The 27,565-nt window shown below is 41.7% G+C and overlaps 2 protein-coding genes and 2 long non-coding RNA genes across 5 annotated transcripts; 3 read left to right on the top strand and 1 right to left on the bottom strand.

The window, feature by feature from the left end:
- Positions 1–1,095: 1,095 nt before the first annotated feature.
- Positions 1,096–5,663, bottom strand: pdzd11 (PDZ domain containing 11). 2 transcript variants are annotated; one of them, XM_046030966.1, is made up of 6 exons: positions 5,486–5,663; positions 4,844–4,951; positions 4,141–4,281; positions 3,140–3,238; positions 1,986–2,046; positions 1,096–1,420 (listed from the first exon to the last, which is right to left on the bottom strand). In XM_046030966.1, the coding sequence occupies exons 2-6, from the start codon at positions 4,934–4,936 to the stop codon at positions 1,386–1,388; spliced, it is 429 nt and encodes a 142-aa protein (XP_045886922.1). In that variant the 5' UTR covers positions 4,937–4,951; positions 5,486–5,663; the 3' UTR covers positions 1,096–1,385. The 2 variants fall into 2 exon arrangements, with proteins under 2 accessions (XP_045886922.1, XP_045886923.1); XM_046030967.1 differs by lacking the exon at positions 5,486–5,663 and adding an exon at positions 5,248–5,271.
- Positions 5,664–10,403: 4,740 nt separating this feature from the next.
- LOC123958126 lies at positions 10,404–11,053 on the top strand. The gene is made up of 2 exons (XR_006822002.1): positions 10,404–10,444; positions 10,551–11,053. It is a non-coding gene; the product is annotated as an uncharacterized LOC123958126 (long non-coding RNA).
- Positions 11,054–17,347: 6,294 nt separating this feature from the next.
- LOC123957467 lies at positions 17,348–18,337 on the top strand. The gene is made up of 2 exons (XR_006821797.1): positions 17,348–17,651; positions 17,759–18,337. It is a non-coding gene; the product is annotated as an uncharacterized LOC123957467 (long non-coding RNA).
- A 4,198-nt stretch (positions 18,338–22,535) lies between these two features.
- On the top strand, positions 22,536–27,298 carry LOC123958252 (S-adenosylmethionine synthase-like). The gene is made up of 4 exons (XM_046031514.1): positions 22,536–22,547; positions 22,799–22,981; positions 24,720–24,853; positions 24,963–27,298. The coding sequence occupies exons 1-4, from the start codon at positions 22,536–22,538 to the stop codon at positions 25,063–25,065; spliced, it is 432 nt and encodes a 143-aa protein (XP_045887470.1). The 3' UTR covers positions 25,066–27,298.
- The last annotated feature ends 267 nt before the right edge of the window (positions 27,299–27,565 follow it).

Below are 27,565 nucleotides of genomic sequence, written 5' to 3'. Positions count from 1 at the left end.
CAACAGCCTGCACAGTTGGCGCATGTTGGAAGTTATACTTGTTCACAGTTTGGCATCTCAAATATACAGTTTATCCATTAAATAACTACGATATCATTCAGCCCAGGAGCAGTGTATGTAAAACTTATTTGAACAAAATGAATATGTGACGTAAAATAATGCTGGGTCCCCAATAGAAATTACATAACTTACTATTTCCTACACAATTATAAATGCTTGTTAATTATTTAAAAACTGGATGTTCGGTACATTCACAGTGATATTTAAAATCTACTAGAAGTGTTGCACTATAATTTGCTTACAGTAAGGCCCTGCTGGTTTAGTACCATGTGTACTGAAGTCTAAGTCATTATGGTCATTCTTTACATGTATTTACACTCAGTTGCCAATTTATTCGGTTCACTTATGAACTAATGCAGTAATATACACTACCCCAGCAATAAATCCTACTGTTAAGAGGGTTTTAATATTCAGGTTTGGTTGCAACTGAGGTGTTGATTCAATCATATGGTCATTTTGGAGGCTGTATTTTGTGATTCTTTTGAGTTGTATTGCAGGGTTGTTGTTTTTTTGGACTGCATCAGTTTTAGCTAGGCGTACCTAAAACTAGCAGCGAAGTGTATGTGTATATCTATCCATCTATCGATCGATAGATAGATCAATAGATAGATAGATAGATAGAGGGCTGTGGCTCAGGAGGTAGAGCGGGTTGCCCGTTAATCGGCGGTTCAATCCCCGGCTCCCCCAGGCTGCATGTCGAAGTGTCCTTGTGTTCTGCCAGTGTATGAATGATAGTTTCTGTTTGAGCACTTATGCTCTGTGAGTGAATGGTGAATGCAGATGTAGTGTAAAAGCGCTTTGAGTGGTTGCCTAGAAAGCTATACAAGTACGGAGCATTTAGATAGATATGTCTCTACTTTTTATCAGTGTCATCTAGGCAAATGTGTACAGTACCCACAAGTGCACTTGTGTACTTTAGTACTAGTACTAATCAAGTACAGAGTACTACTCTGTACTTGATTAAAAAATATATTCTACAAGACTACAGTAGAAACATCTGATTAGGACTTGAGGAAAAGTAAATAAAGGCGATGCTTAATTAAATAATGCAGAATTTATAAATGTTAGGCTTGACGAGTGAATATGTTCATCCTGATGGAGTAAACGTCATGCATCACAGTAGATTAGGGACTGCTCAGATAACTGGGTGAGAGAGGAATCCGAGTATATGATGTCCTTACATGGAGGACTCTGAATGAGTCTGTTAGTCATACATCAGTCATCTTGAAGCTGAGAAAGAATGGAGGCCAGAGTTTGTGGAAGGGGGGTAAAGACGTGCAGTGAAGCGTGTCCACCTCTCTTCCTCTAGCATTCTTTGCTGCCACCTAATGTACAGTCCTCTCCTTCTGCCTTTGGTAGTCTGATGAAAGAACATATAGAGGACAACATTACAATACTGAAAAGGGTGATAGATTGCCAAAAACCTTTAACAGATGCTGTTGAAAGGTTTGTTTGCACCAATAATGTTTGCAAGCAGGCCTATATTTTAAATTATTAATTATGACCTGTGATGAATAACACAAAGGGCTAATTTTACATATATAAGTCAAGAACCTCATTTACTGTACATGAATTTAGTTATTTATGGTCACATAAATACTGATTGGGCCTTTAAAGACAAATTATATATTAGTCAAAATACTGAAATACTATTGTATTAAATTTTATTTAAAATTATGACCACATTAGCACAATTACTAATAAATAATTACACTTCCTGTATTTTAAACCAAATTATGCATTTGTTTTACCATAATTAGTGATTTCTGACATCTTAATTCCTCTCCATGTAGTTGCAACATGTTCCATGGTTTCAGTTCTCTCCAATACCAAACCATCCAACCAAAGTTAAATTATAAGTTTCAAAGCCAGAAACCCTTATATATTCTCCACAAGTACAGATCATTCTTAAGATAGATACTTACTGTAAGGAAAGAAGCGAACCCTCATCAGTATTTCTCGCGCAGTCTTCAGAATCTCTACAGCCTAAAGAGGAAAAAGCAATTCACTTAATGCAATACAATAAAACGGCTCTCACCAATAAAACACAGTTGGGAAAATAATGACAACAATGCAGTTCTGGGGTATTCTTATTTAGGCATTATTTGTATGTGCTATTTGCCCATTCACAAGGATATAAGATAACGTCAGGAGCAGCGAAAAAACTAAAATTATATGTTTAACATCAGAATGCCTAAACAGTAATGTTTTAACCATGAAAATGTGAGATATTTAGATATTTAAATGGGAATTAAAATACTGAAATAAGTAATGGTATGTTATAAAATAAAGGTGCATTTTACACAAATATGATTGAGATAAACATCATCTTACAGCACTTTACATTATGAAAAATGTAGTCTTATTCTTTGATTTAATTTTTGATAGTGTGGTCATCTGTTTGTTTCCATTGAGGTCCTAACTGTCCCCTTAAGTTGTAAAAATTGTCTTCCACAACATGCTCCCAAATATTCTCTGGTCAAAATGTTGCTTTTGGTTTTGGTCTTAATAGATTGCCAAAATATACACTAAATTCCTATGAAGATTAGAATTTTGTGGGGTTTTACATTCGAGGCTGACTAATCAGCCTACTCTGACCAGTTTATAATTTGACAAGAGTGTTCAACCTTTATAAACATACACTAGCTCTATGTTGAAAACTTGTGTTAATACTATCCATTAAATTTTCTCCATATTCTGGAGTGATAATGATAACACAAATCTGTTAAAGTTGCATTTTCAACACGTTCCAACTACACTGAAGATGACAGAGCAGCAGTGTTGCATATGTGGAGTTGTTTCACATTGATATTCTTTATCTGGATCCTGATTAGCTTCTGCAAAGTGGTCACTAGTCTTCCTGAACTACCTACAACAATGGACCTTCCTGGTCCATTGTTGTAGGTATGCAGTGATAATGTATCATCAATCATGTTTCAATCAAAATATATTGATTGAAACATGATTAATATTCCTTTCTGAATATCACTAATATTGTACTAAACAGATGGATACTGTATAATAATGTGTTGATAGAAATCTGTATGGATCTTATCGTAAAAGCACTGCTCTGACTTACTCTTGAGTGCTCTATGTCTTGGAAATCAACCTCATTGACAGAAAGAACCTGGTCTCCTTCTTGTAGCCCTGCTCTGTGAGCATCTGAGTCTGGGACCACCTGCCAACACATCACACACACAAACACACAGAAATTAGAAATCACAATATGTAAATTGTAAAGCAAATGATCACTTAGCAACACAACTAGGGTTGGGTAACAAAAACCATGGATTCGATAAGACATTTGCATTTAGATTCTGCTTATTGGTTTCTAACTTTTTGCTTATTTCAGTGGCACTCCCATTTGAATGACAGTGAGCATTTTACAGTCCATAAAAGTTTAACTTATCTGTCAGGACCTGCTACGTCATTTGTTACGCAGTACATCAACAAATCATGGGAGGAGAGAGTATTTCTGTTTACATTCTTGGACCATGGCGGACTGCACCAAACGCTCAAAATATTTGGCATAGCTTCACTAAAAAAGATAATGACACAGCAAAATGCAACACCTGCAGTAAGGATATTTACCGCAAGGGAGGAAGCTTCTCCAATATGACGAAGCATTTACTTCATCATCGTGTTCAATAAGTTGTTGTCTCCCAGCTACAATGACGCCCCAGATACTGCTAACGCAAGTAGCAGTAGCAACGTCTTTCACTCAGGTACAAAACACAAATGAGCAGATTTTAATATTTTATTTTGAAGGTAAATGATTGATATCTACTAATGATTCCAATATATAGTTTTCTTAGACATGAGTCCCCAGAGACAGCCCTCTAGTACAGAAACTCATTTCACCTTAGCTATGAAGGGGAAGATCATCAGAGAAAGTGGATAAATGTCACTGAGGTGTGACAAGATTTGTGGTGAAGGGGTTGGAATCAGAACTGCGATTCAATAAGAACCAGACTTGATGAGTAGAATCAGAATCAACAATATTGAAACGTCCAAACCTAAACACAACAAACGTGGATGCTAGTGAAAGCCATACCAAACAGCAGGGTTTTACACACATACCTTGGATATAAAGATTCCCAGCTGTGACGCCTTTCCCCCACGAATATTGAAGCCCAGCTGTGCTCCTGGAGGTTTCTTCAACACAATGGTACGGGGCAAGAACTGGGTGAGCTCGTTGTTGTAGTCAGGCTGATTAACCCGCTAAAAATGTACAACAAAAAAGAAAAGCTGACTAAGTACTAGCAGAATAGTGGCATGATATCCATTATGACTGTGTGAGCTTGATCTTTCTTAGACACTTTAACTTAGTAACAGCAATCAGATAAGAGTCAACACTCAGATGCAGAAATCTTCAGAGATCTCTGCAACTAGGCAAATCAGCAGAAAAGTTACGTATACTGAGCATGAAAGTCCTTTATATTGGAATGTTGGAAACAGTAACTCAAGGAGCATCTTGCTTTTTGCAAAGCTTTCAACTGTATCACAGTCTTTACGTTTCGTGTCAGATGTAAACACCCTGATCTTTCTTTGGCCGTCCACTGACTCCTGGTCAATGACTTCGGCACCTTTCCAGTGACCAGCTTTTTTCTGACAGCAAATGTGTTTGTTGTTAATAAAGTCTCTTGTCCAGGGACAAGGAGACATAGGAGACAGACCAATGAAGAATTGAAGGTGCAGTGGAAAGCTTCAGAAAATAAACTAGTAAACCTTTTTATTTGTTAACGTATGGGTTTAAGTTTGATTCTACTAATATGTGGCATACCTCCTGTGGAGGTATCCATGCTGGTGGGTTCTCATACGAAGGCAGAAATACCACTGGGAGCTGGTAGTCATCATAAGGAATTTTCTGATCCATTGTTTCTGAAAACAGCTTAAGAAAAATAAGTACATTGTTATGAAAAGTCGCCGCTTAAGGTTTTGTGTACTGCTTGTTATAAAAAGGTAACAGCTATCTTCATGAGCCATTATTATTACATACTAATGCTTTAAGTAAATGTTAGTTACAGCATAAAAACGACCAAGGACACCAAACAATCGCCATACGCCATCATCTACGTTCAGATCAGTCTGCTAGTTACTGTGATTATAACCAAGTTCAACTAAAAACCGTTTCCAAAGAGTAAACCTGCTGATATAATACAAATCCTGGAATAAATGTGAACATACTGATGTAACACATGGATCAGATGATAGAAATAAAGTTAAGTGAATCGTGCTTTAGCCGACAGTGGATCATTTCTTAGCTTACAAGCCATATTCAAAAAAGCTTGCTTTTCTCTCTTTATAATGGATGATATTTCACTGACATTCACTATAATCGTCTACTAAACTATAGCGACGAATAGGCCGCATAACCTCTAGGTGAAAAACGCAGTGACAGCCATAAAAAAACTAATTATCTCACCTTCCAGTCTGAAAGTTAGCAACAAGCTCTTTTTCTGGTGTTAGGCTTAAGTGATGACTGACATGCAGTGCATTACCGCCACCTACTGCCACGGAGTAGTCACGCCAACATGCAGTCCAACAACGACACTGAGGGTCTGTAATGAGATGCGTTGCATTACTGCCTCCTTCTGGATTTGGTCGTCTTGTTGTTGTTCTTGTTGTTGTTCTTGTTCTTCTTCTTCTTCTTCTTCTTCTTCTTCTTCTCTTAGTTAATGGCGGATTGCAAACAACGTTTAGGTGCATACTGCCACCTACTGTACTGGAGTGTGTCCCATCATATCACTCAACTACAAAACTCATTAATAAGGTGCTCTCATGTTCTGTTCACCAACCCAGTGACTTTAAGAAATTTAAATAATGCCTTCCTGGTGATTCTTATCCCCTTTTCCTCTCCTTCTGTTCCCAATACCCCCATCAGATTCCATTCCTGCCCTGCCTCCTGAACCCTATCTTGAAATATCTGTCTTTCCAACTCAAACAATATGCAGTGCAAAATGACACGTTCAACATTGTATTTAACCCCACAGTTTTCACAATTTTCACTATTCCTTTTCCTCAATAAAAAAAAGGTATGTCAGTTAGTGACTGTTTATCTGCACGCCATTCACACCCCGCCACTGCTCTCAGTAAATTAATAACTTTGTTGCTTTATTTGTGTTTTCCATGTGTACTTATTATCAAACCACAATCCCAAATACTTAAATTCATTTACTTTTTCCATTGGCTGCTGATATAATAAAAGCTTTTCTACATGACAGTTATGCTTGTTTGTGAACACCATATAACAGGATTTGCTTGTTGATATTTTAAATACCCACTCAAATGACCACTTCTCTACTTGCCCTATTGCTTTCCTAATGTTCTCTAACACATATGTCTCATTTCTTCCTCTCATCCATATGGCCCCATCATCTGCATATAACGCTCATTTGATGTGTCCATCTAAATCTGAAAATATGTCATTAATCATAATGTTGAATAACATAGGGCTAATTGTGCTCCCCTGGGGAATACCATTATTTACCTTAAACTCTGTAGAAACTTCTGATCCAACCTTTACTCTAATTTTTCTATTTGTTAAAAATGCTAATATCCAGTTATAAATCCTTCCTTCAAAACCCATTCTACTTAGTTTAATAAGTAGTCCTTCCCTTGTCCTGTGGCTGTATATCCCGTGCCTAGCAGAGCTATTTTGAGTTCTGATATTGTAAAATCCAAATCTGGGATTTTAGTCGCTTTCCTTTTCCCACTCATTCTTTTAAACATAGACCACATATCCCCTAACTCTACCCCTCTACCTATGGTGGAACAATCCAATTTTTCTTTTTGGTTAACTTAACTGTCCTACGTGCCACTGCCCTTTTCCTTTGAAAATCTAAAACATTCTCTTGTGACAAATTCTTCTTTAAGCTTTGTTTCGTTCTTTTACAGCTCTGCTACACTCCTCATTCCACCAGGGGACCACTTTCTTCCTGCCCTTGTTCTTTTTGGAATACTTAAATTTGCTGCATTTATAATGTGTTCTGTAATTTGCTTTGTGCATTCCTCTATGTCACCTTCTAACGTTACACGGTTTGCTGACTTCGTACAACATATCCTAAATTTTTCCCAGTCTGCTTTTTCAAAGCACCTAATTGTACTTCCTTCTTGCAAACATACATGTGTGTCGATTATAATGAGAACTAGAAAATGGTCACTTCCTATGGTAGAGTCATTCATAACAAACCATTCGCATTTGTTTACCAAATTATCTGATACCAGTGTAATATCTAAACATGATGTTTTACCCCTATTCACACCTATTCGTGTTGCCTGTCCATTAATGCAGACCAGTGATCTTTCTTCCATCATTTCTTCCATTATATCCCCATTATCATGTGTGTGATTGCTGCCCCATAGGCTGTTATGTGCATTGAAATTTCCTGTATACAGTCCCTGCCAATCCATTAAGTTTGTTAATATCTAAATTTTTGCATTGGTTATAGAAATTAATCAATTTAATATTTCCCTCTTTTCTTGGACTATAGTTTATATATATATATTTAAATATTTTACAATTATTATACATTCTAAATTTTCTTATCTAGGGAACTCCCTGTAGGCCAACCCATCCTTGATAAAGGTGATGCACCCTTCACCAGTTTGGTTGTTAGGTCTATCATACCATATAGAGCTAAACCCTGGTATCACAAAATCTAGTCTGTCTCATAACCAAGTTTCTTGTAAACATATTACGTCTGGAACAACAACTAATTCATGAATGTACTTTTTGAATTCTTGACCATTTGCTATAAGACTTATTGCGTTCTACTGTAGTATGTGAAGAACCATTATAAGCGTCCTAATCCTCAGTTTGTGTATTTCCATTTTCAGTTTACGGTCAACAATGCATGTATTTGATCTGCTTTGATATCTTTCATATCAAGGACTTCTCCTGCTGCTTCTACAATTGCCTTAATTCTGTCACTTTTCTTTTTCAACTGGGATGCAACATTGATGCTGTGACTTATGAAACAACTCTACCGCAACTCTATCTATCTTTCCCGCCAGGCGATCCCACCGTCTCGGCGCGGATCACGGACTGTCTCTCACGATGGTGTAACAAGCTACCACACGCCATCAGAGCAGGTGCGTCCCTCAAGAAGCTCTTGAAAACTCATTTCTTCCGAGAACACTTCCTCTTATAACATCTCTAACTCCTAACCTCTACCATGCACGTCCTGTGCTCTTCTTCTTCTATCCCCTACAGTGATCTTGTATTGATTGCACTTTTTTGTTTTGATTGCACTTTTTGTTAACTCTTACTTCTTTCCCTAGGTATTTACCCCATTGGTGTGATATGTAGTAAATAGCTCTTACTAGTATTTATTGCTGCTCTTACTAGCATGTATTGTCAGTTGTTGATCTGTATTTGATGTTCTGTTGATGCTTGATTGTTGTTCCTCAAATGTAAGTCGCTTTGGATAAAAGCATCTGGCAAATGAGTAAATGTAAATGTAAATGTAAAATGAAACCCACAAAGTTCACTTTCTTCACTATCAAAGCATCATCGTCAACTTTACATTTATGCTCGCAACCATTCTGTGTGTGAGTTGGAATCTGGCTTTGTGTCTGATTAACTGGTTTTATGTTTCTTTGGACAATTCCACTGGAGTTTTTGTTATTTAATCCTGTTTCTCTTACTTTCTTTAGAGCTTCAGCATATGATACTTTGTTCAAAACCTTCACCTTTTGGGTTTCTCTGGCTTCTCTTTGCACTTCACATCCACCAAATGCAGCACTATGCTCTCCTCCACAGTTACAACATTTAATCATTGCATCCTTTTCACATTTACCATACTCGTGCTGGCCCCCATGTCTAGCACATCTTAGCTTTCTTTTGCACTGCTGAGCCGTGTGCCCTATTCTTTGATATTTATAACATCTGATAGAGGGAGGGATGTATTCTCGCACGCTGTAATTCATGTAATCCAATTTGAACCGACTTAGGCAGTGTTCTCTCTAATTGCACAACCACAGATAGTGTTTCTTTTAATGATCCATCTCATTTTCTTTTTAATCTAGTAGCCTCAACTACTTTGCCCCCCTGAATCTCATTTTTAACATCTTCCATTGACATATTCAATGGGACTCCTGAGATAACGCCTCTAACCTTTGCTATTGCTCCTGGGATGTAAACCTTCATCCTTTCCCCTTGAAGTGTGGATATACTAAGAATTTTTTCTTGTTGTTGTTTGCTGCTTGCTTATATCAGTAGTCGTTTGTTGTTCAAAAATCTTGCAAATTTAATTTTGCCAATCTCCTTCTCAATCACCTTGGTAAGTTTAATTGGGTGATAGTGCCCACCATCCTGGTTGAACTCAATTATAACTTTCCAATCGTTTCCTTGAGCTTTTTTGAGCATATTCTCAGGCTTGTGTTTCTCACACTGACTAGCTCTCAGTTTCTTGCTTTTACTTGCCTAGCCGGTCTCGCTATGCTCCGACCAACTTTTCCTTCTATCTCTTTCTCTCAAATCCCTTTTCAATCTCACAGATCTGAACATCATCCACTCCATCTCATCCCCATCTGAACTATTTGACATGATGTTACATTCACAGTACAGTTTATGCAGATCCGCCAAACAAAAGTTCGATCCTATGTTTCCCGTCCACCATTCGTTCGCTCTGTCCACATAGCTCCAAACCTCCCCTCGTTGCTTAGTTGCGGATTTGGTCGTCCTCAACGTCCATTTCTTTTAAAGAAGTGTAATTACTTCAGTTGTTCTCATGAGAAATAGAACATTTCTTTCCTCCTCACTGTTTCCACATTAGTTTTTTTACTGGCCTGTACTTGCCCTGTTTTCTGGAACTGTGTCATCATCACTCTCGTCTGTGTATTTTCCGCATGTGACTTGAATATGCTTTATCGTCTCTTCATGACACTGATCACAATGACCTGTTGGGTGTTTTTTTGCCTTATAACAATACAGTCGCCACTGTATGCAGTGTACAATGCTTTCCCCCTTTGAAATTCTAATATTATTTCTCTTTTAAACACTTATTTGTTTTCACAATTTGTCTGCTATACATATCCTATTCAATAATCAAATCAATGACTTTGTTACTGTGCTTAATCTTTAGCAGATCTTCACACGACTGTTTCAATAATAGGCCTTCTTGTTGTGGTGGCAGCCCGGCTGGTTTTTTTCTCCTTTTTATCAGTTATTCTGCTTTTTCCTTGGTTTTCTGTTCCCTGCCTGCCTCCCTGTGTTTTCTCCCCTGTGTGCTCTCTCTCCCTCTGCTCCTGAGCCCAGCAACGACCCGCACCTGCACCTCATCAGCCTGCCACACCTGCCAGTAGTCAACCTCATCCCTGCCTGTATTTCAACCCCGGTTCTCCACACCACTCTTGCTTGATCGTCATTGCTCCATACCCGGTGCCACCTTTGTGTTCAGGCTCTCATGTTTCTTGTTTTCTCACATTTTCCCTGTGCTTTGTCTCCGTTACCTCTAACCCTGTCTCTCCGTCTGTTTCCCTCCCAGGTTCACTCACCCTCGTCCTCCGTTCAGTCGGCTGGGCTCGTCCTCCGGACCTCTCCTCTTCGGGCTTCCCCCACGGCGTCCTCCCAGTTCTCCCTTGCATCCTCCCTTCCTCGGCCCCAGTGTTCCCCGGCTCCCTGGTTTCCGTCCCGTCGGTTTCCCTGTGCCAGTGTTTCCCCGGCATCCTCCTCTCCCTCCACTCCAGTCCCTCAACCCCCTTTTTTCCCTAAATAAACCTCCTTCGCTCAAAGTGCTGCGTTTGGGTCCTCTCGGTCCCCATGCCATACCACCCACTTAACACTTCTCACCTCCAACCTGTCAGACCTCAACAGTAAAGCCACCAAAGGCAAAGCACTGACTATTGCACATGACCCCAGTCACCCTCATCATCTTCTTCACAGTGCTTTCATCTGGACACGGATACATCTAGCCTGGAAATGGGTCCACTACAGCAGAAGCTTCGTGCTGTATGCCATCGCATCCTTAATAAAACTCCCCAGCAGTGACTTATGTGTGCTGTGTATGCTGTTTGCTTACTGTATGTATCCAGGATTCGAGCAAGGGGGAGCTCAGCTTCCCTTAATAAGACATCAGCTCCCCTAAAAGCATGATTTGTGATATTTTGGGGGGTCTATTAAAAGCATGCTTTATTCACATTAATCTCTATATTTCTACATCATTAAAGATCATGTGGAGCATCAGACTTCATCCAGCCTGAGGGAACGATCACCTGACCATCCGCAGCAGGCCAGTTGCTCCGCAATCTCCTGTCCTTGGTCGGACCCACTCCCTCTCTGTACGGGTTGTGTCGCTAGTAGCCCACGACCAACACGCTGTGAACAGTTTGATCGTTCCGTCTGGTTGGATGAATATTATGCATTCCATGCACTACTGCAGCTGGGGGCTCTCCACAGCGCCACGCAACTTTCTAAATTCTTCCCTCTCATGGAGAAAAGAAAGGTCAGGTCGCAAACACAGCAGCAGCTGTTGTGTGAAGCATAATTGTAGAAAAATGGCTACATATGATAATAATAAGACAAACATGTCTGATACTTTCACAGTCAGCCCCAGGCCTACTTGCTTGCAGCTATTAATGATTCAGCAGTAAGAATCACAGTTTGTCCCCCTCCCCGTTCCGGGGAAAAAACTGAGCTCCCCTGAAAGCTATGGTATAGTTCGCACACTGTATGTATCTTTGCTTCTGAGGGTATGTACCATGTATCGTCACCACATATTTTTGCTGAATGTCAATGAATGTAAAACGGTGTTATGCCAAGTTTTGCCTGCCTGCGGAGAATTGCATGCACCTCCAAATACTGCTTCTGAAAGCTATAATATCCTTTGTGGGATTCATCAATGGTGATAAATGATTCGAAGTATATATTTTATGAACGTAATATTTTAAAGAGGTGGTGTTATGCTCATTTTCAGGTTCAAAATCTTATTTAGGGGTTATCCAACAAAGGTTAAAATCAAGGGCAACTGGACTTGGTTGAAGATACTGGAAGACGTTTCATCCCTCATCCAAAGGACTTCTTCAGTTCTGACTGACTGGCAGGGAAACTCAGCTATTTAACCTCAGTTGGGTCGTTGGCCCGGGTCATCGATACTGCTGGTTCGTTAGTGTTCCTTGTTGCTGTGACGACAGTCGTTACAGTCGTTAAGACTACCTTTGGCCAAGACTGAACGACCATCGTTGGTATCTTCACCTGAGGCCAATAGGTTACGTTTGTTGAGTTTCCTGGGAAGTGATGAAAGGACAGCATTGTAAGTGGGGGATAAGTGGTGGCGTAGACCCCCTCCCCTGTTCAATGACGGCTTCTCAACCCTGGTGTAGATGGCTTCCTTGACACCTCTTTCAAACCATCCATCTTCTCTGTCTAAAATGTGCACCTGGTGGTCCTCAAACGAGTGTCCTCTGTCCTTCAGATGTAAGTAGACTGCAGAGATGGTTCCTGTAGTCTGCAATTTTCCTGGCTGTCCTTTCATACTCCCGTACCAATCTGAGGGTGTTCATCCCAAAATGATAAGCAAGATGTCTCTAGATTCTCAGTCATCCAGGTCATAGTTAGTGGTTAGCACAAAAAACACCATATTTTTCTTATACTGCACATTGCTGCAGCTCCTCTTTTCACCCTATGTGTTATACGCTCCGCTCTTGAGCTACAGAGTGATGCATCTTACTTGTACAAAATCTTTGTCGGGAGTTGCACATGCGCAGTTCCCGACTACTAGCCAGTCAGAAACAGAGAAGCGCGGGTCGTAAGAAGCAAGGTAGTGTGATCCAAATCAAAGCTGCTTCAGACTGCGACCGTAAACTAGCAGATGGTATAAGTTATTACCAGTCCACAACCACACAACATCATTGTTTCACATCTTACCATTAGGACTAAATGTTGAACTGTTGCCGGTGTTCTGACGATCTATGCTGCCTTGCCGAAAAATGCTACCATAGCGCAAATCGATAGACTCGACTCTACTCGGCCCTGCTCCGTTTTCTGTTGCAGATAGTACCAGAGATAGTACGTCGCTTGTCGTCATAGCGACGCCACACACAACTGCCATGACGTAATGTTCAATACGACACACACTAGCGATCCACACAGCTTTCTCTTTTTTAAGTTAAAACGTTTCAACATTCCTCAGACTGTAAAGACAGATAAGCGGTATGAAAACCTTCCAGAAACCTTGCAGCAGTCTGTGTGACGGTGGGAGCAGACGGCTCTGTGAGCAGGCAGCTGGCCAGCCTCACACGCTCCTCCAACGGGTTGGCACAGGCTTCCCCCGCAGCCACTTGCGGAGCTCCTCAACTCCGAAAATATTCAAGCACATTTTTGTTCCGCCATCACTTCTCGTAAAACTGTCAATATTCAAAATCTACACAGCTGATTTCTCACCTCAGAACTTCTCAGAAGTGGATTTAGTGATGAAATTGCATTCGAAAACTGTAAAATATAAAACTTTCTGTTGCTGGCCTCTGTCTGGCGCACGCACTGATGATGCAGTGAATAGTGAATATTCTCTCTGACCAATCAGCAGTCTGCTGTGTTTTCACATTACATTTTAGTATCCCTCAGCTCGCTTGAAACCTCAACGGAGGTGAGGTGATACGAAAAAAAATACCTGGAAGCAGGTACAGGTACAACATTTCTACAATGGAAACCCAAACAAAGGCGAGTCGAGCCAAAGGGCCTCCGCTCAGACTAGCTTGGTTTGAGGGCGTGCCTGACCCCCCTAGCCGCTTGGCAAGCTTTATGACGAGTTTTCATTGTGATGTCACAAGTAAAGGAAGTGAAGGGCTGGACTACAAACGAGCTGTTTTCAAGCGGTTCAGAGCAGAGCTTTCTGTGGGAGATGGGAACTCCCTTTCGGCTGGACTTTGGGCTTTTTCACTTTGAAAAACCTGTTACATGCACAAAAAAGATATATAACTCAATAAAGGAGAGGGAAAAGCCAAAAAGCATAATACCACCTCTTTAATACACTTAGTAGAAGTACCATTCCTTGATATTTGTCATGATCCTGTCTGTGTGTCTTGTTTGGGAGTCTGAGTTTAGTTCCATGTCCTTAGTTCATGTTTTGGTAATCATTCCTGGTCCTTGTTTGTATTATTGTGGTTTGGTCTCCTCTGTACTCTGGGTTCTAGTTCTGTGTTCTCATTTAGGTTCTGGTTCTTTGTAACTTGTGTGTGTGTGTGTGTGTGTGTTTCTGTCTTCTTGGTTATTCACTCTGCCCCATGTCTGCTTGTCTAGTGTTCTCTCTGTTTCCCCCATGCTTGTCTCTCTGCCTGCCTGCTTGTCTCTCTGCCTAGTTAGCCCTGATCCCGCTCACCTGTGTTGCTCCCGCCCCGCTCGTTAGTCCCTGTGTATATGTATGCCTGCTTGTCTCTCCAGTCTTTGTCACGTCGGGAAATCCGCGCCGTCTGATACGGGTTACAAGCGGGTGCCTTCGTTCCCTGTCTGTATGGAGGAAATCTTGGTTCCTGTCCGAAGGTCCCGTGTTGGGAGCAATCTGTCGCCGAATTTCAACAGACGCCTCACTCACGGGATGGGGCGCGGTCATGGACAGCCGCTTCGCGAGAGGCTCCTAGGAGAAGCATCATTTCTCTTGGCACATAAATTGCCTGGAAATGTTGGCGGTTTTCAGAGCTCTGAGGAGTTTTCTGCTCGCCCTCCGCGGTCGCCGCATCCTTGTCAGAACCGACAATACGGCAGTGGTGGCCTATTTGAATCACCAGGGGGGACTGCGCTCGCGCCCATTATGCAAACTGGCACATCAGATCCTCCTGTGGTCCCAGCAGAGACTGCCGATGTACATCCCTGGGACCCAGAATCAAAGAGCAGACCTGCTGTCAAGACAGGGGCTGAGGCCCGGGGAATGGAGACTCCACCCCGAGGTGGTGGAGTTATTATGCGAAGAGTTCGGCCCCATAGATGTGGACTTGTTTGTGTCCCGAGAGACGGCGCACTGTCCCCTGTGGTTCTCCCTCTCGTCCCCAGCCCCGCTAGGGCTGGATGCCATGGTGCAGACGTGGCCGAGGCTGCATCTGTATGCGTTTCCCCCAGTCGCTCTGCTCCCGGGGGTTCTGGAGCGGGTCCGCCAGGACGGCGTCAGTCTACTACTAGTAGCCCCGTTTTGGCCGGCACGAGTGTGGTTCTCGGCCTTAATATCGCTCCTCGAGGGCCCGCCCTGGCAGGTCCCTCTGAGGAGAGACCTGTTGTCCCAGGCGGAGGGCCGGATCTTTCACCCGCACCCCGCCCTGTGGCAGCTATGGGTCTGGCCCCTGAGGGGGCACAGTTCCTAGAGGCAGGCCTGACGACCGGAGCAGTCGAGACGCTGCTCAGCTCCAGAGCCCCGTCCACGAGAAGGATGTACGGCCTAAAGTGGAATGTGTTCACCACCTGGTGCAGAGAACTGGCGGTGGACCCAGTTACCTGCTCGGTAATTGTGATACTGGAGTTCCTCCAGCACCGTTTCTCCGCTGGCCTCTCCCCGTCCACGCTCAAAGTGTATGTGGCTGCCATTGCAGCATTCCACGCCCCTCTGAGTGATGGGCCCTTGGGGAGGCTTCCACTGGTCGTGCGCTTCCTCCGTGAAGCCCGGAGGATGAGACCCGTGATTCGTTCCAGGGTTCCCACCTGGGACCTGGCAGTGGTTCTCGAAGCGCTGGCTGAGGCCCCTGTAGCATCCAGTCAATGTTGAGAAGGCCAGAACTGATGGTTAAATGACTTTTATTGCTTTCCTTGTCATCAACCAACGTAAGAGCTGAGTAAAAACAAATAAACCATGCGTTACCATCACGTTTCGAACGTTACACAGCTCATTACATTAGTTTCAATACGATAGCATTACCAAATTGTACATTATACGATAAACAATTCCAGTAGGCTAGCTCAAATATATTTCTCATTAACTCTACAAACCTTGTTCCCCAATTGAACGAAGCTAAACCTTGTAGTTTTAACTGTTTTTCCGTGAACCTTTTCAGACTTTTCTTTCGTCCTTTCCGCCGTTTGCCAGGTTCATTTACGTCACTTTACTTCCGGTTTCTTTGGTTATCAAAATAAAAGTCCGATACCGTAATAATAAAACCTTATAGCGTAGCTATGATCAAAATAGTGCTTAACTACTCTGTTGGCCTTTACACTCCCACCAAATTATTTGCTGTTACACACATAAAAACACAAATCATTTCTTCAAGTTACTTAACCAGAATACAGAAATAACCTTGTAAACGTGTTACAACTGTAACTTCAACCTTTCAATACACTTAAGCATTGTACTGTACTTGACGCCATCGTTTTTGTGCATATAAGTCCTCCTTAACGAACTGTCCTGGGGGAGGCAGAGAAGTTGAGGTTTTCATTGTGACAAGATGATTTGGAGTTAGCGGCTCCAAACTGTTTGGATCGTTGAGACTGTCTGTTGTAAGGGGGCGGCTGTTTACTATAGCAGCTGCTTCATACAAGAAGGTTCTGAGGGAAGAGTCGGTGAGTCGACCTGGTGTGAGAGCCAATGTTGCATTAAGAACGTTTCTCACAGTCCGTATCTGTCATTCCCATACTCCACCTGCGTGACTAGCATGAGGTGTGTTTAGGACAAAATCACATTGTTTTTCCGCAAGGAAGGTTGTCAGTTTTTCAGTGTCAATTTCACCTTGTGCTGCACTCAGTTCGTTTCTGGCACCTACAAAATTGGTACCCTGATCGCATTTTATTTCTCTGACAGAGCCTCTTAGAGCGATGAAGCATCTGAGTCCATTTATAAAAGTGTCTGTTGATAGGTCTTCTAACATTTCGACATTAATTGCACGTGAATAAAAGCATGTAAAAAGGAGGCCATACCTTTTATACTCTTTCCTGGCTTGTTTGGTCAGAAACGGTCCAAAAACGTCCATACCACAGTATGTGAAAGGCGGAGAGTGTTCAATTCTTTCTGTGGGTAAGTCTCTCATTTTTTTGTCCTTCCACAGGTCTCCTTTGTTTCCGACAAAATGAATGTAGGATGCAACCGTTTGGGATCCAATAGCCATTGGATCGTATCTCATTCATTGTGAAGCCCTTTCCCTGATTGACCCTTTCGTGGCAGTGAGCAATTATCAGTTTTTTGATGTGATGTTCTCTGGGAATGATTGTTGGAGCCTTCCTCCAACCTTAAGCACATTGTCCTTGTCCAAGAGAACATCCAAGTTGTACATTTTGTTGTTCTTTGGAAGTTGTTTGCCTTTGTTTAATGTCTCTATTTTGTTTTGATATGCTTGTCTTTGTAAGTCTTTGATTATCACCATTTCTGTGTTTTGTCTTTCAGTTACAGTTGTGAGTGTCTTTGAGCAGGTATCGTCTGAGGCGTGTGACTGCGCTGACTGCACGGGACCAGGATGAGAACTTTGTGAGCCGGTCACTAAGGCTTGCATGTTCAACCGTTTCTGTGTTTAGTGTCTGTACCTTTCTTACCTCTGGGTCTCCTACTGTAAGTACAATGGTCTCTTTTGTTGGAAGCTGTATTTTCTTTTCCCACAGGAAGTGAGGGCCTGTGAACCAATTGGATGAAAGCACTTCATTTACAAATGTGCCCCTGGATGCCATGTCTGCTGGGTTTTCGCTGGTAGGTACATAAAACCACTGTTGCGGTGAGGTACTATTGCGGATTTTCTGCACTCTATTAGCAACAAACGTGTGAAACCGTCTCGCATCGTTGTTTATGTCTCCTAGAGTGACCTTTGAGTCTGTCCAGAAGAACTCCTCAACATTGTCATAGAGCAGTTCATCTCTTAGCATGTTACTTACAGCGACTGATACGGCGGCTGCGGTAAGCTCTAACCTTGGGATCGTGTTGACCTTTGTTGGAGAGACGCGTGCTTTGCCCATTATGAAGGTACAGTTGACATCTTCCCTTTTGTTTATGAGTCTGAGATAAGAACACTGTCCATATCCTGTGGTGCTTGCATCGGAAAAGTGGTGTATTTCTCTTTTTACCACTTCTCCGAAATCTGCAGGAACATAACATCTGCTGATTTGCACTTCTTTTAGATTGTGTAGATCTCCTTTCCAGCCCTCCCACCGTTGCTTAAGATGTTCAGGTAGAGGATCGTCCCAGTCTGTTCCTTGACGACACATTTCTTGAAGAATCCCCTTTCCTTTCAGCACATAGGGAGCAATGAAGCCAAGGGGGTCGTATATTGCTGCGACTGTGGACAAGATGCCACGTCTGGTTGGTGTTTGTTCCTTTAGTTTGATGTTGAATGTAAAGCAATCATTCTCCACATTCCAATAAATCCCAAGTGCTCTTTCTGTCTGTGTTTCATTAAACGTCAAGTCCTTTGTTCTGTTGCATGCTCTGAAGCTGGAATGCTTTTTAAAACTTCAGAGTTGTTGGACACGAATTTGTGTAACCTTAGTCCACCCTTCGCACATAGTTCACGTGCTTCCTTTGCCAGTCGTACAGCATCCTTTACTGTCTCTGCGCTGGTGACTCCGTCGTCTACATAGAAGTCTCTTGCTACGAACCGTGAGCCAACTGGATATGTAGAACTGTTCTCTTTGGCTAAATGTTTGAGTCCATAGTTCGCACAGCCGGGTGATGAAACAGCGGCAAAGAGGTGTACTGTCATCCTGTACGCTTGTGGTTGGCTGTTCATATCTCCGTCTTTCCACCATACAAAGCGCAAGTAGTTTCGATCATTTTCTTTGAGTTGGAACTGGTGGAACATTTTTTTCGATGTCGCACATGAGAGCTACTTGGTGCTGTCTGAAGCGCACAAGCACACCAGTTAGGTTGTTGATCATGTCAGGACCGTTCAGTAAATGCTCATTAAGAAAGGTGCCCTTGTGTTTCGCAGAGCAGTCGAAGACCACGCGCAACCTCTCAGGTTTCTTTGGATGATAGATGCCGTGGTGCGGTATGTACCATGTCTCTCCGGGCGGTCCATTATCATCAATCTTTTCAGCATCACCTCTTTTGATGATGTCGCTCATGTATTCCCTTTTGTATTTTTCATCTTTCAGGAATTTGCTTTTGAGCTGGTTTAGCCTGGTTTCAGCGAGTTGTCTGTTATCTGGCATTTGTGGTCTTTCTTTAAATGGTAATGGCATTTCAAAATGTCCATTTTCAGTTTGTGTTATGCCATGCTCAAGTTTCTGAAGGAATACTAAGTCCTCTTGCGACACAGTCTTTTCATTCCCGTCAGTCTCTTTGAAATCTCTCTCTAAAGCACGTATTGCATCTGCTGGAATGGAGGGAGGGATTTCTTTAACAGTGGTTCGGCGACAGAGACTGCTTGCCGAACCTGTTTCGATGCATGGTGTCGAGTTTCCAACTATGCTCCATCCCAAATCAGTGTGAATGGCATAGGGCTCATTTTCTTTGCCCAAGATTACTTGTTTGGGTGCGAGAGCTCTAGGACAAGTATAACCTATGAGGAGACTTACTTCACAATTGAGAAGTGGAGGGACCTCGTCTACGATCGGTAATAAGTGACTCCACTGTTTGGCTGTTTCACATGTAGATATGTGTTCTCTGTTAGCAGGTATGTAATCCTTGGTGTATGCAGTGGGGAGCTTTATGACTGTGGCTGAGTTATAACCTCTCACTAAGAGATCAGACACCTTTCCACTGCTTACAACTGCATTTCTACCCATCATAGTGGTTAGTTTCAGCCTTACTGGACAAACATCTGCCTGCAGCTCATGTGTGACATCCTGATCAATGAATACAGTGTCGCTCTGTGTGTCTAATAACGCATAGACCAGTTTTTCCTTGAGTGGGTTAGTGGTAGTTGACAGCCACACTGGAACTATCATTGAGGTGCTCACTGACTGTTCAGATCTGGCAACATTAAGTGACATGGCTGTTGCTGTTTCAGGTGAGTTACCTTGAGCTGCATTGTTTGTGGTCACACGTGTTTCACTTTGCAGACCGTTCCTGTAATTTTCATCGTGAAGACATGTCGGGTGTCGCCTTGTGCAAGTCTCACAAGTGAGGCGGCGTTTGCAGTCCTTAGCACTGTGTCCTTGTTTTAGACAGCCATAACAAAGTCTATTGTCTTTTACATGCTTCTTTCTGTTTTCTAGAGACATTTTCAAGAGGTAAGGGCACTTGTGAAGTTGATGGGTGCCTTGGCACATTGTGCATGGAGGAGAGCCGTTAAGTGTTTTTGTTATTGTCCTTTTATCACTTTGTTCAGTTGTGTTTGTGTTAAATACACTTGCCTTGTTTCTTTTGATTTCCTTTGTGTTCCTTTTGTCGCTGTTTGTTTCAGTGCAGCGAAGTGCGTAAATGGAGGTGACTGGGTTGCAGGCGACTTCAGCTTCTACTGAGAGGAAGGAGGCAAAGGCAGTAAAACTTGGAAACTCACCGCCCTCCATTAAAGTCTTTGTTACCTGCCTGTTCCATCTCGCGTTTATCCAGTCTGGTAGTTTGTGCAACAGTTTTTGGTTTTCTTCGCTGTCATTGAGTATTTGTAGTCCCTTTACATGAGGCATTGCAAGCATGCATGCATTTATGAAATCTGCAAATGCCCTTAGTCCATCAGCATCTCTAGACTGCACTTTAGGCCAGTTTGATAGCCTTTCTCTAAATGCCTTCTGAATCACGAATGGCTGGCCGTACCTTTTGGTTTAGTTTTTCCCAGGCGTCCTTGTAAGCCTCCTCATCTTTTCTAAAGAAAGTCCCTTCAAGGCATTTTCTAGCTGGACCCGTTACATATCTTTTCAAATAGTACAACTTGTCTGCCGCTGAGATGCCCTTTTGTTCAATCAGTGATATGAACGTGGATTTCTATTCAATAAAGCTTATTGGTTCGCCACTAAACACTGTTGGTTCTGGCGTGGGAAGTCTGTTCAGTTTAATGCTGTCCTGCACTGCTTGAGCTAGTTGAGTGACACTAGGGGGAGTTGTTTGCACCGGAATGAATGAGAGTGCTGGTGTGGGCTGTTTGGGTGTGAAGTATGGGCTCACCTGTTCACCTTTAATTGACCGTACATCATCCACCTGTGATAACTCTCTGTCATATGCTTCAAACCTGGCTCGAGCTGCTTTCACATCCTTTTGTGCTTTCAAGCGTTCCAACTCTGATGTTTGAGCTGCCATTTGTTTCTTGTGCTCCTCCTCTAGAGCTTTTATCCTTTCCTGTTGCCTTTGTTCCTCTAGTACGATCTCATATTCAGCCTCTTTTGCAGCTAGCTCTGCTGCTGGGTCGGCTCGTTTTGTTGTGAGCTGTGAAGCTGAGGACCGTTGGCTGCGATTTGATGCTGCGGTTGAGCCGTATATGGACTGGGCATAGTCGTGTTTGAAAAGTTCACGTAAACGAGTTCTTTCGCGCTCTGCATCAAAATCCTCATCAACACCACTTAATCTTTCCAGAATTATCCTTACGATGTCGTGAGTTATTGCATCGCATGCATCAATCTTTCTCCTTATGTCAGATGATGGTGCCATTTGGTTTCTTATTTCTGAATATAACTTCAATACATCATCTCTCTTTTGCTCTATTATGTCTGCGAGTTCTGACATCTCCTTATCTGTGATATCTAACTTTAACCTTTCTCTTGTTTCGCGTACCTGTGTTTTCCATTGTTCATAAAGAGTTATTAGTCTTTTTTCCTTTTTTCTCCTTTCATCCTCTTGGAATGTTTATCATCTTTTCCGTTTGTACTTTAACTCTTTCAGAACGGCTTGGCAACTCTGACATGCTTTGAGCTTTGTCTTGAAGCTCTGTTAAGATTTGTTCTTTACATGTGATTGAATCTTTACTGTTTTGTCTATCTTCAATTTCATCATTAAGTGCGTCTTTTAAATCTTGAATTTCTTGTTGTAAATTTGTGATCTGTTCATTTATGTCCATTTGACTTACTGAAGCAGCCTGTGATTCTTCCATTTTGAGCACCTATCTTTGAACCCTTTTATTTTCTGACCAACTTCTGCCATCTGCTGGACGTCTAGGGTATTGCCGTTGAATCTTGTAGCCCCGTTGTTCAGCGTGTGGTGGTGGTCAAGCTCTTACTGTAGACTTTTATTGCTTTCCTTGTCATCAACCAACGTAAGAGCTGAGTAAAAACAAATAAACCATGCATTACCATCACATTTCGAACGTTACACAGCTCATTACATTAGTTTCAATACGATAGCATTACCAAATTATACGATTCCAGTAGGCTAGCTCAAATATATTTCCCACTAACTCTACAAACCTTGTTCCCCAATTGACCGAAGCTAAACCTTGTAGTTTTAACTGTTTTTCCGTGAACCTTTTCAGACTTTTCTTTCGTCCTTTCCACCGTTTGCCCGGTTCATTTACGTCACTTTACTTCCGTTTTTCTTTGGTTATCTAAATAAAAGCCCGATACCGTAATAATAAAACCTTATAGCGTAGCTATAATCAAAATAGTGCTTAACTACTCTGTTGGCCTTTACAATCACAAAAACAGCATGTCTTGGCAAACTAGAAAGAAAGCTGAACTCTGTGGGCAAGTCACTGACGCATCACGTATCATGGCTGGAATAGTGTGGTGTGGTGCAGGCTACTTTGTTTTGTATTGTCAGCCAGAGCTGTGTACAAACCCTGGATTTTTTTTTTCAGTGCACACACTGCCACAGCTAGTGGACTGTGAGGAGATATTCGCTGAAAAGACATTTATTGGATTAGAATCCCTTGATCTCACCTTGGCTGATTCGGTGAAAACGGAACAAAATCATGCAAAATGTTTTTGTTTTAAACTGACATAAACCTCAAAGTTCTGTGTTCTGTCCCACAGGGTGATGCTGGTGTGACTGGGCGTAAAATCATTGTTGATACTTACGGGGGTTGGGGTGCCCACGGAGGCGGAGCTTTTTCTGGGAAGGACTACACAAAGGTGGATCGCTCTGCTGCCTACGCTGCCCGCTGGGTGGCCAAATCTCTGGTGAAAGCTGGGCTCTGCAGGCGTGTGATGGTACAGGTGGGTGTACAGTGTGTCCCAGTGTTAAAGTGACACTTGCCTATCTGTAGTCTATATTAGAGTATCAAAGACTCAACCACCTGTAGGCTTGAAGGTTGGTATTTTCCTACTCACAGAGAGCAGCGAATGTGGTCAGCTTCGTGGTCAAGTTTTGATAAAATTGGAAAATTCTTGCTCTGGAAACTTGTTTAAAGCAAACAAACGTAATACACTAACTTATTTTCATATACACAACAATAATATAAGAATGCTGTGTATTAGGTTATTGAAGACTAATTACTAAGAGATGCAATGAGGCGGATAATTTACAGTTGTTCTCAGTCCTTTTACAGTATTTGGACAATCTATGTAATTGGGAGACACTGTTTCTAAATGACCTAAAACATATATTTGGCTTTTCTGCGCTGACATTTCGTGTTACTTAATGCCACCATATATACCGCTGATAATAAGCTAATGTTTAGTTGCCAAAATATTGATTCGATTTTCAATGTTGGGATTTAAATATCGAGGTGGTTTGTTTTTCGCACGCCTGACCGCCGCCCACAGAGGTGAACATAACCTCCAGTACACATGAAAGGGAAAACAAAATCTCAGCTGTGTGGGAGCATTTTAAATTGAGTGATGATAACTGCAGTGTGGCAGTTATGGGGTTTATTAATTTTACAATGGCTTAATTTTAGTACAGATCAGAACAGTAAAATAGCCTACGTTTTAAAGTTACTGTAGGTAACAACAAACAAATATGATGAACTCATTTAAGAAATTCTATTAAGCCTATCGTAAAAGAAGTAGGCTAAAAATTTAAGATAAAAGCGAATTTTGCATAGTAACGTGTTTTAGTTCCGCTACCAGAAATAGTGCTCCCGTCTGCTCTCCCTGGACCCCCGCCCGGCTGAACTATTTACCAGATTCTGCTCTGGTCCTTCTTGGCTCAGCCTCTCACAGTCTGGACTCTCAGCTACAATCCCCCTGCTCTGCACAGCAGTCACCAACCCGGTTCTGCATGCATAGTCTTCCAGTCTGCCTCGCTCTTCCCCGGCTCAATTTCCGATCCCTTCAATCCTGCAGTAAATATTTATCATTTATCTAACTCCAGTCTCCTCCCTCTCTTAGTCCTGCACTTGAGACTACTAGCCTAACCGTAAAAAAGTTAAAATCATAGGTTTGGTAACAAAAACTTGCTGTTTTAGTTAGCCTATGCTAAAAAAGGAACTGAGCGCTCTGTCTCTTTTAATCTCTCTCTGTCACACAAGCGCACAGACATACTGTTATCTCTCCCCCACGCCATTCTCCCTCACTCATGTCATCACCAGACCTTCTTGGGCATTCATCCTTCTTCTGGTGTTCTGTGTCTATCAAATACCTAGTTCCAGCTCGTGAAATGACAGCTTGCTTATCAACAGACCACTAAACCATCCCCTTAATGAGACTGTTGCGCTTCGATTATTTGCTGTTTATTACTATCGGAGCTTCGAAAAAATGACATACAGGACATCCCTAGAAATCTCTTAATTCATCCTGGGAATGAGGATATCAAGGAAGTGTTTCCAAGACGTCTCCCTTTGGAGAATGTCCTTATTACAAAACTCAGATCACATTTTTCACACTTCCTTTTTACTGAGTTCATGCCAGTACTTTATTTTGTTTAGAAATCCAGATGCAAATTAAAAAAAAATTCATTGTTGATAAAACTTAGGGCAGTCTAGTTTTTTAAAATGTCTCTCAACTCTTTAAGGTATCCTATGCTATTGGAGTTGCACATCCACTCTCCATCTCCATCTTCCACTATGGGACCTCCCAGAAGAATGAGAAGGAGCTACTGGACATTGTGAAGAACAACTTTGACCTCCGTCCTGGAGTCATCGTGAGGTATCCGTGATTCTAATTTCAGATTTTAGCTTGTAAGATCTCCATTATACACATTTTAAAATTTTTTAATTTCGGTTTTCTATAAATGATCATTTTATTTCTTTCTCAGGGATCTTGACCTGAAGAAGCCCATCTACCAGCACACAGCAGCTTACGGTCACTTTGGTCGTGATGTCTTTTCATGGGAGGTGCCCAAGAAGCTGAAATACTGAACACCTCTAATCTCTCACAGGGCCTTAGCTGTAATCACAGATAAACCTGTGTGTCTGTCTACCACCCTCCCTCCTTCCTCCTCCCACCTCTTTCTTGTCATACACACAGCTCCATCACCACAGCCTCTACTAAATGGAAAAAAATGTCTTTCTCCACCTGCTAGTATTGTACACATCTCCAAGATATTAAATTGAACAGACCCGTTGGCGGAATTGCCAGCTTTTATTGATCTTTGTTAACTTGTATCTCTGCAAATCTGCCACCTATTATTGACAGTATATATTTAAATCATATTTATAGCCTGTTTCCAAAAGGACCATATGGATATTTACCAGTAACAGTGGTGTTTTGTAAGACATTTGTGGAATTTCTCAGCTTTTAAATTCAGAATCTCACCGCAGTTTAGATTTAAAAGTGATTAGCAGTTTAGTGTTGAAGAAACATCCCTTATATTCCTCTTAAAGCCCACACCACCTTCTTTTGAAGTTTTGATGGCATAAATAAGGTCAAGTACTTGTTGAGTGATATGTAAAATCTGCAAAAAATTTGTTTGTGCTGTCCCTTCAGGCCTTTATTTATTTTTTTCTGACGTTTTACAGAGAAGTCAGAAGCTGCTAATGACTTTGTGGTTATGTTGGGCTGCACCATGACATTAAGTTTTTGTAATTTATTTCATTGGTTTAAATGTCATTAAGTGTTCCAGATGATATATTGCTACTGACCAAGATAAAGGCGAGGTATAGTACTTCCCCTTCCTGAGACCGACTCTGGGTGTAGTTACAGAGAAACCCAGCTCTGTCACCTCTGGGGAGGGGGTCTTTATCCCACAGCAACACCATACTTGAAATATTTTATAGAATGGCGTTTTGACTATTGTGGGACCCAACAGTTTGACCAGCAAAAAGGACAACTTAATAATGTGTGCCACATGTTTTTGTACCGAAACACTGTGTCGGTCCACTCAGTCGCACACGTTTAGGGTCCTTCAGTCTCACCTGCACTGGCATGGAAGAACATGAAGAGCAGAGCCACAGACAAAGAGATAAGAGGCGGCGCACTTTCAGCTTAGTGAATGTAAGACATGGTATTACTGTTCTTGCCTTGTCAGTGGAGTTAGTTTTGTTCACTTAAGGAAATGGGATCAGATATATATTGAATCTTTCACTGGAATTGCACAGCACAATGGTTCTTATAGTTACCAGAAGTGGAAAAGGCCTCTGTTTTTAATGTTATATGTACAATATTTCCATAATGTATGTTGAGCTGGTAGCTGAAGCTTTTAATTATTTATAAAAACATTACTTCTTTTCACCATGGCTCATGGTTGGCAAAAGTCAGATTTTTCCTGAATGGTACACTTAAATCACCCCCGGTTTGTCAAGGTTTACCCCTCTCCTTGTTTTTTCAAATACTGTTGGCGAGTTTACTTGCAGGACATGCAGATAAATTGAGGAAGTATGTGTACCAGAGACCCTGGCTAGATTTTAACCCAAGAAGTTGTAAATGAACCGTATAAGCCTCTTTAATGCTGTGCTGAAGTTACCTTTCTATGTGACTTCACTCCTAGATGTGTATCCTCACAATATTGTTGCAGAGTTGAGGCTAAGCCACCTGTAAGCCTGAGTGAGATTGGTATTCACCCTTTAAAATCACTACAGTCCGTACCTGGTCTGAGCTGTGTGCACAGTAGTGTGCTCAAGCATGTAGCTAGGTGGCATATAAAACTGAATTTTATATTTATTTTTTTTATTTTATTTTTTCTCTGAAAACACTGATAATTTGTCTTTGGCCTCTCTGACATCACCTTGTAGTTCCTTGTGTACTGCAGATAAAACTCAGGTGGGAGATGTTATGTCTTGGACTTTTATTTTATTTTTTACAATACATTTCCAGCCTCTAGGTCTGACGAGAGAAATGATTGGTTGGTTTTGTACAGAGAAACCAGCCTGTTTGCACTGAGCATTTTTTTTTTTTCTGTTAAATCATATTTTTAATGATTACAGGTGAGTTGGTCAATGTGGTTGCTGAATGTGTAAAAGTGCCTTTTCTCATTTTCTGCACTGCCCTTATCCCCTGCCCCCAGCTATCTGACTCCCTACCTATTGACCCTCCCCCCCCACACCCCCCAGTTTATACCAAAATAAGCAAAATCCTCTTCAAAAAGTCATACTGAGGACTCTAATTTGGTGTTTCTTTTTTAAACCCTGCAAATAAACACTGTAAACACTTGTGCTTCTGGGCTGAGCTTTTGGCTATTTATGTTGTATCATAATGCAGATTTACATGTTAAGATAATACTGTAGATTGAATCCAACCATACTTAATGTTATAGACCTTAATAATAGGTTAAATGATTTTATTTGTATATGGATGTTCTTGCATGAACTAATGAAAACATATGGAGTAAAGTAAAAATGGAAAAACATAAAGGCAAGGTCTTCATATAAAGAGGCTGGAAAGATCAACGCTTCCAAGTGCAGAATATAAATTCAGCGACAC

Source organism: Micropterus dolomieu, linkage group LG19 (assembly GCF_021292245.1).
Source record: "Micropterus dolomieu isolate WLL.071019.BEF.003 ecotype Adirondacks linkage group LG19, ASM2129224v1, whole genome shotgun sequence".
In the NCBI taxonomy this organism is placed as follows: domain Eukaryota; kingdom Metazoa; phylum Chordata; class Actinopteri; order Centrarchiformes; family Centrarchidae; genus Micropterus; species Micropterus dolomieu.
Note: the sequence above shows the minus strand (reverse complement) of the source record. Positions and strands in the feature narration are given on the sequence as shown.

Coding starts and splice junctions, on each gene's coding strand:
- pdzd11 (XM_046030966.1), bottom strand. CDS start 4,936: ATGGATCAGAAAATTCCTTATGATGACTACCAGCTCCCAGTGGTATTT. Junction 3,239..4,140: donor TGGGAATCTTTATATCCAAG/GTATGTGTGTAA, acceptor ATGTGTTGGCAG/GTGGTCCCAGACTCAGATGC. Junction 1,421..1,985: donor GGTTCGCTTCTTTCCTTACA/GTAAGTATCTAT, acceptor TTCTTTCATCAG/ACTACCAAAGGCAGAAGGAG.
- LOC123958252 (XM_046031514.1), top strand. Junction 22,982..24,719: donor GCAGGCGTGTGATGGTACAG/GTGGGTGTACAG, acceptor CAACTCTTTAAG/GTATCCTATGCTATTGGAGT. Junction 24,854..24,962: donor CGTCCTGGAGTCATCGTGAG/GTATCCGTGATT, acceptor TTTCTTTCTCAG/GGATCTTGACCTGAAGAAGC.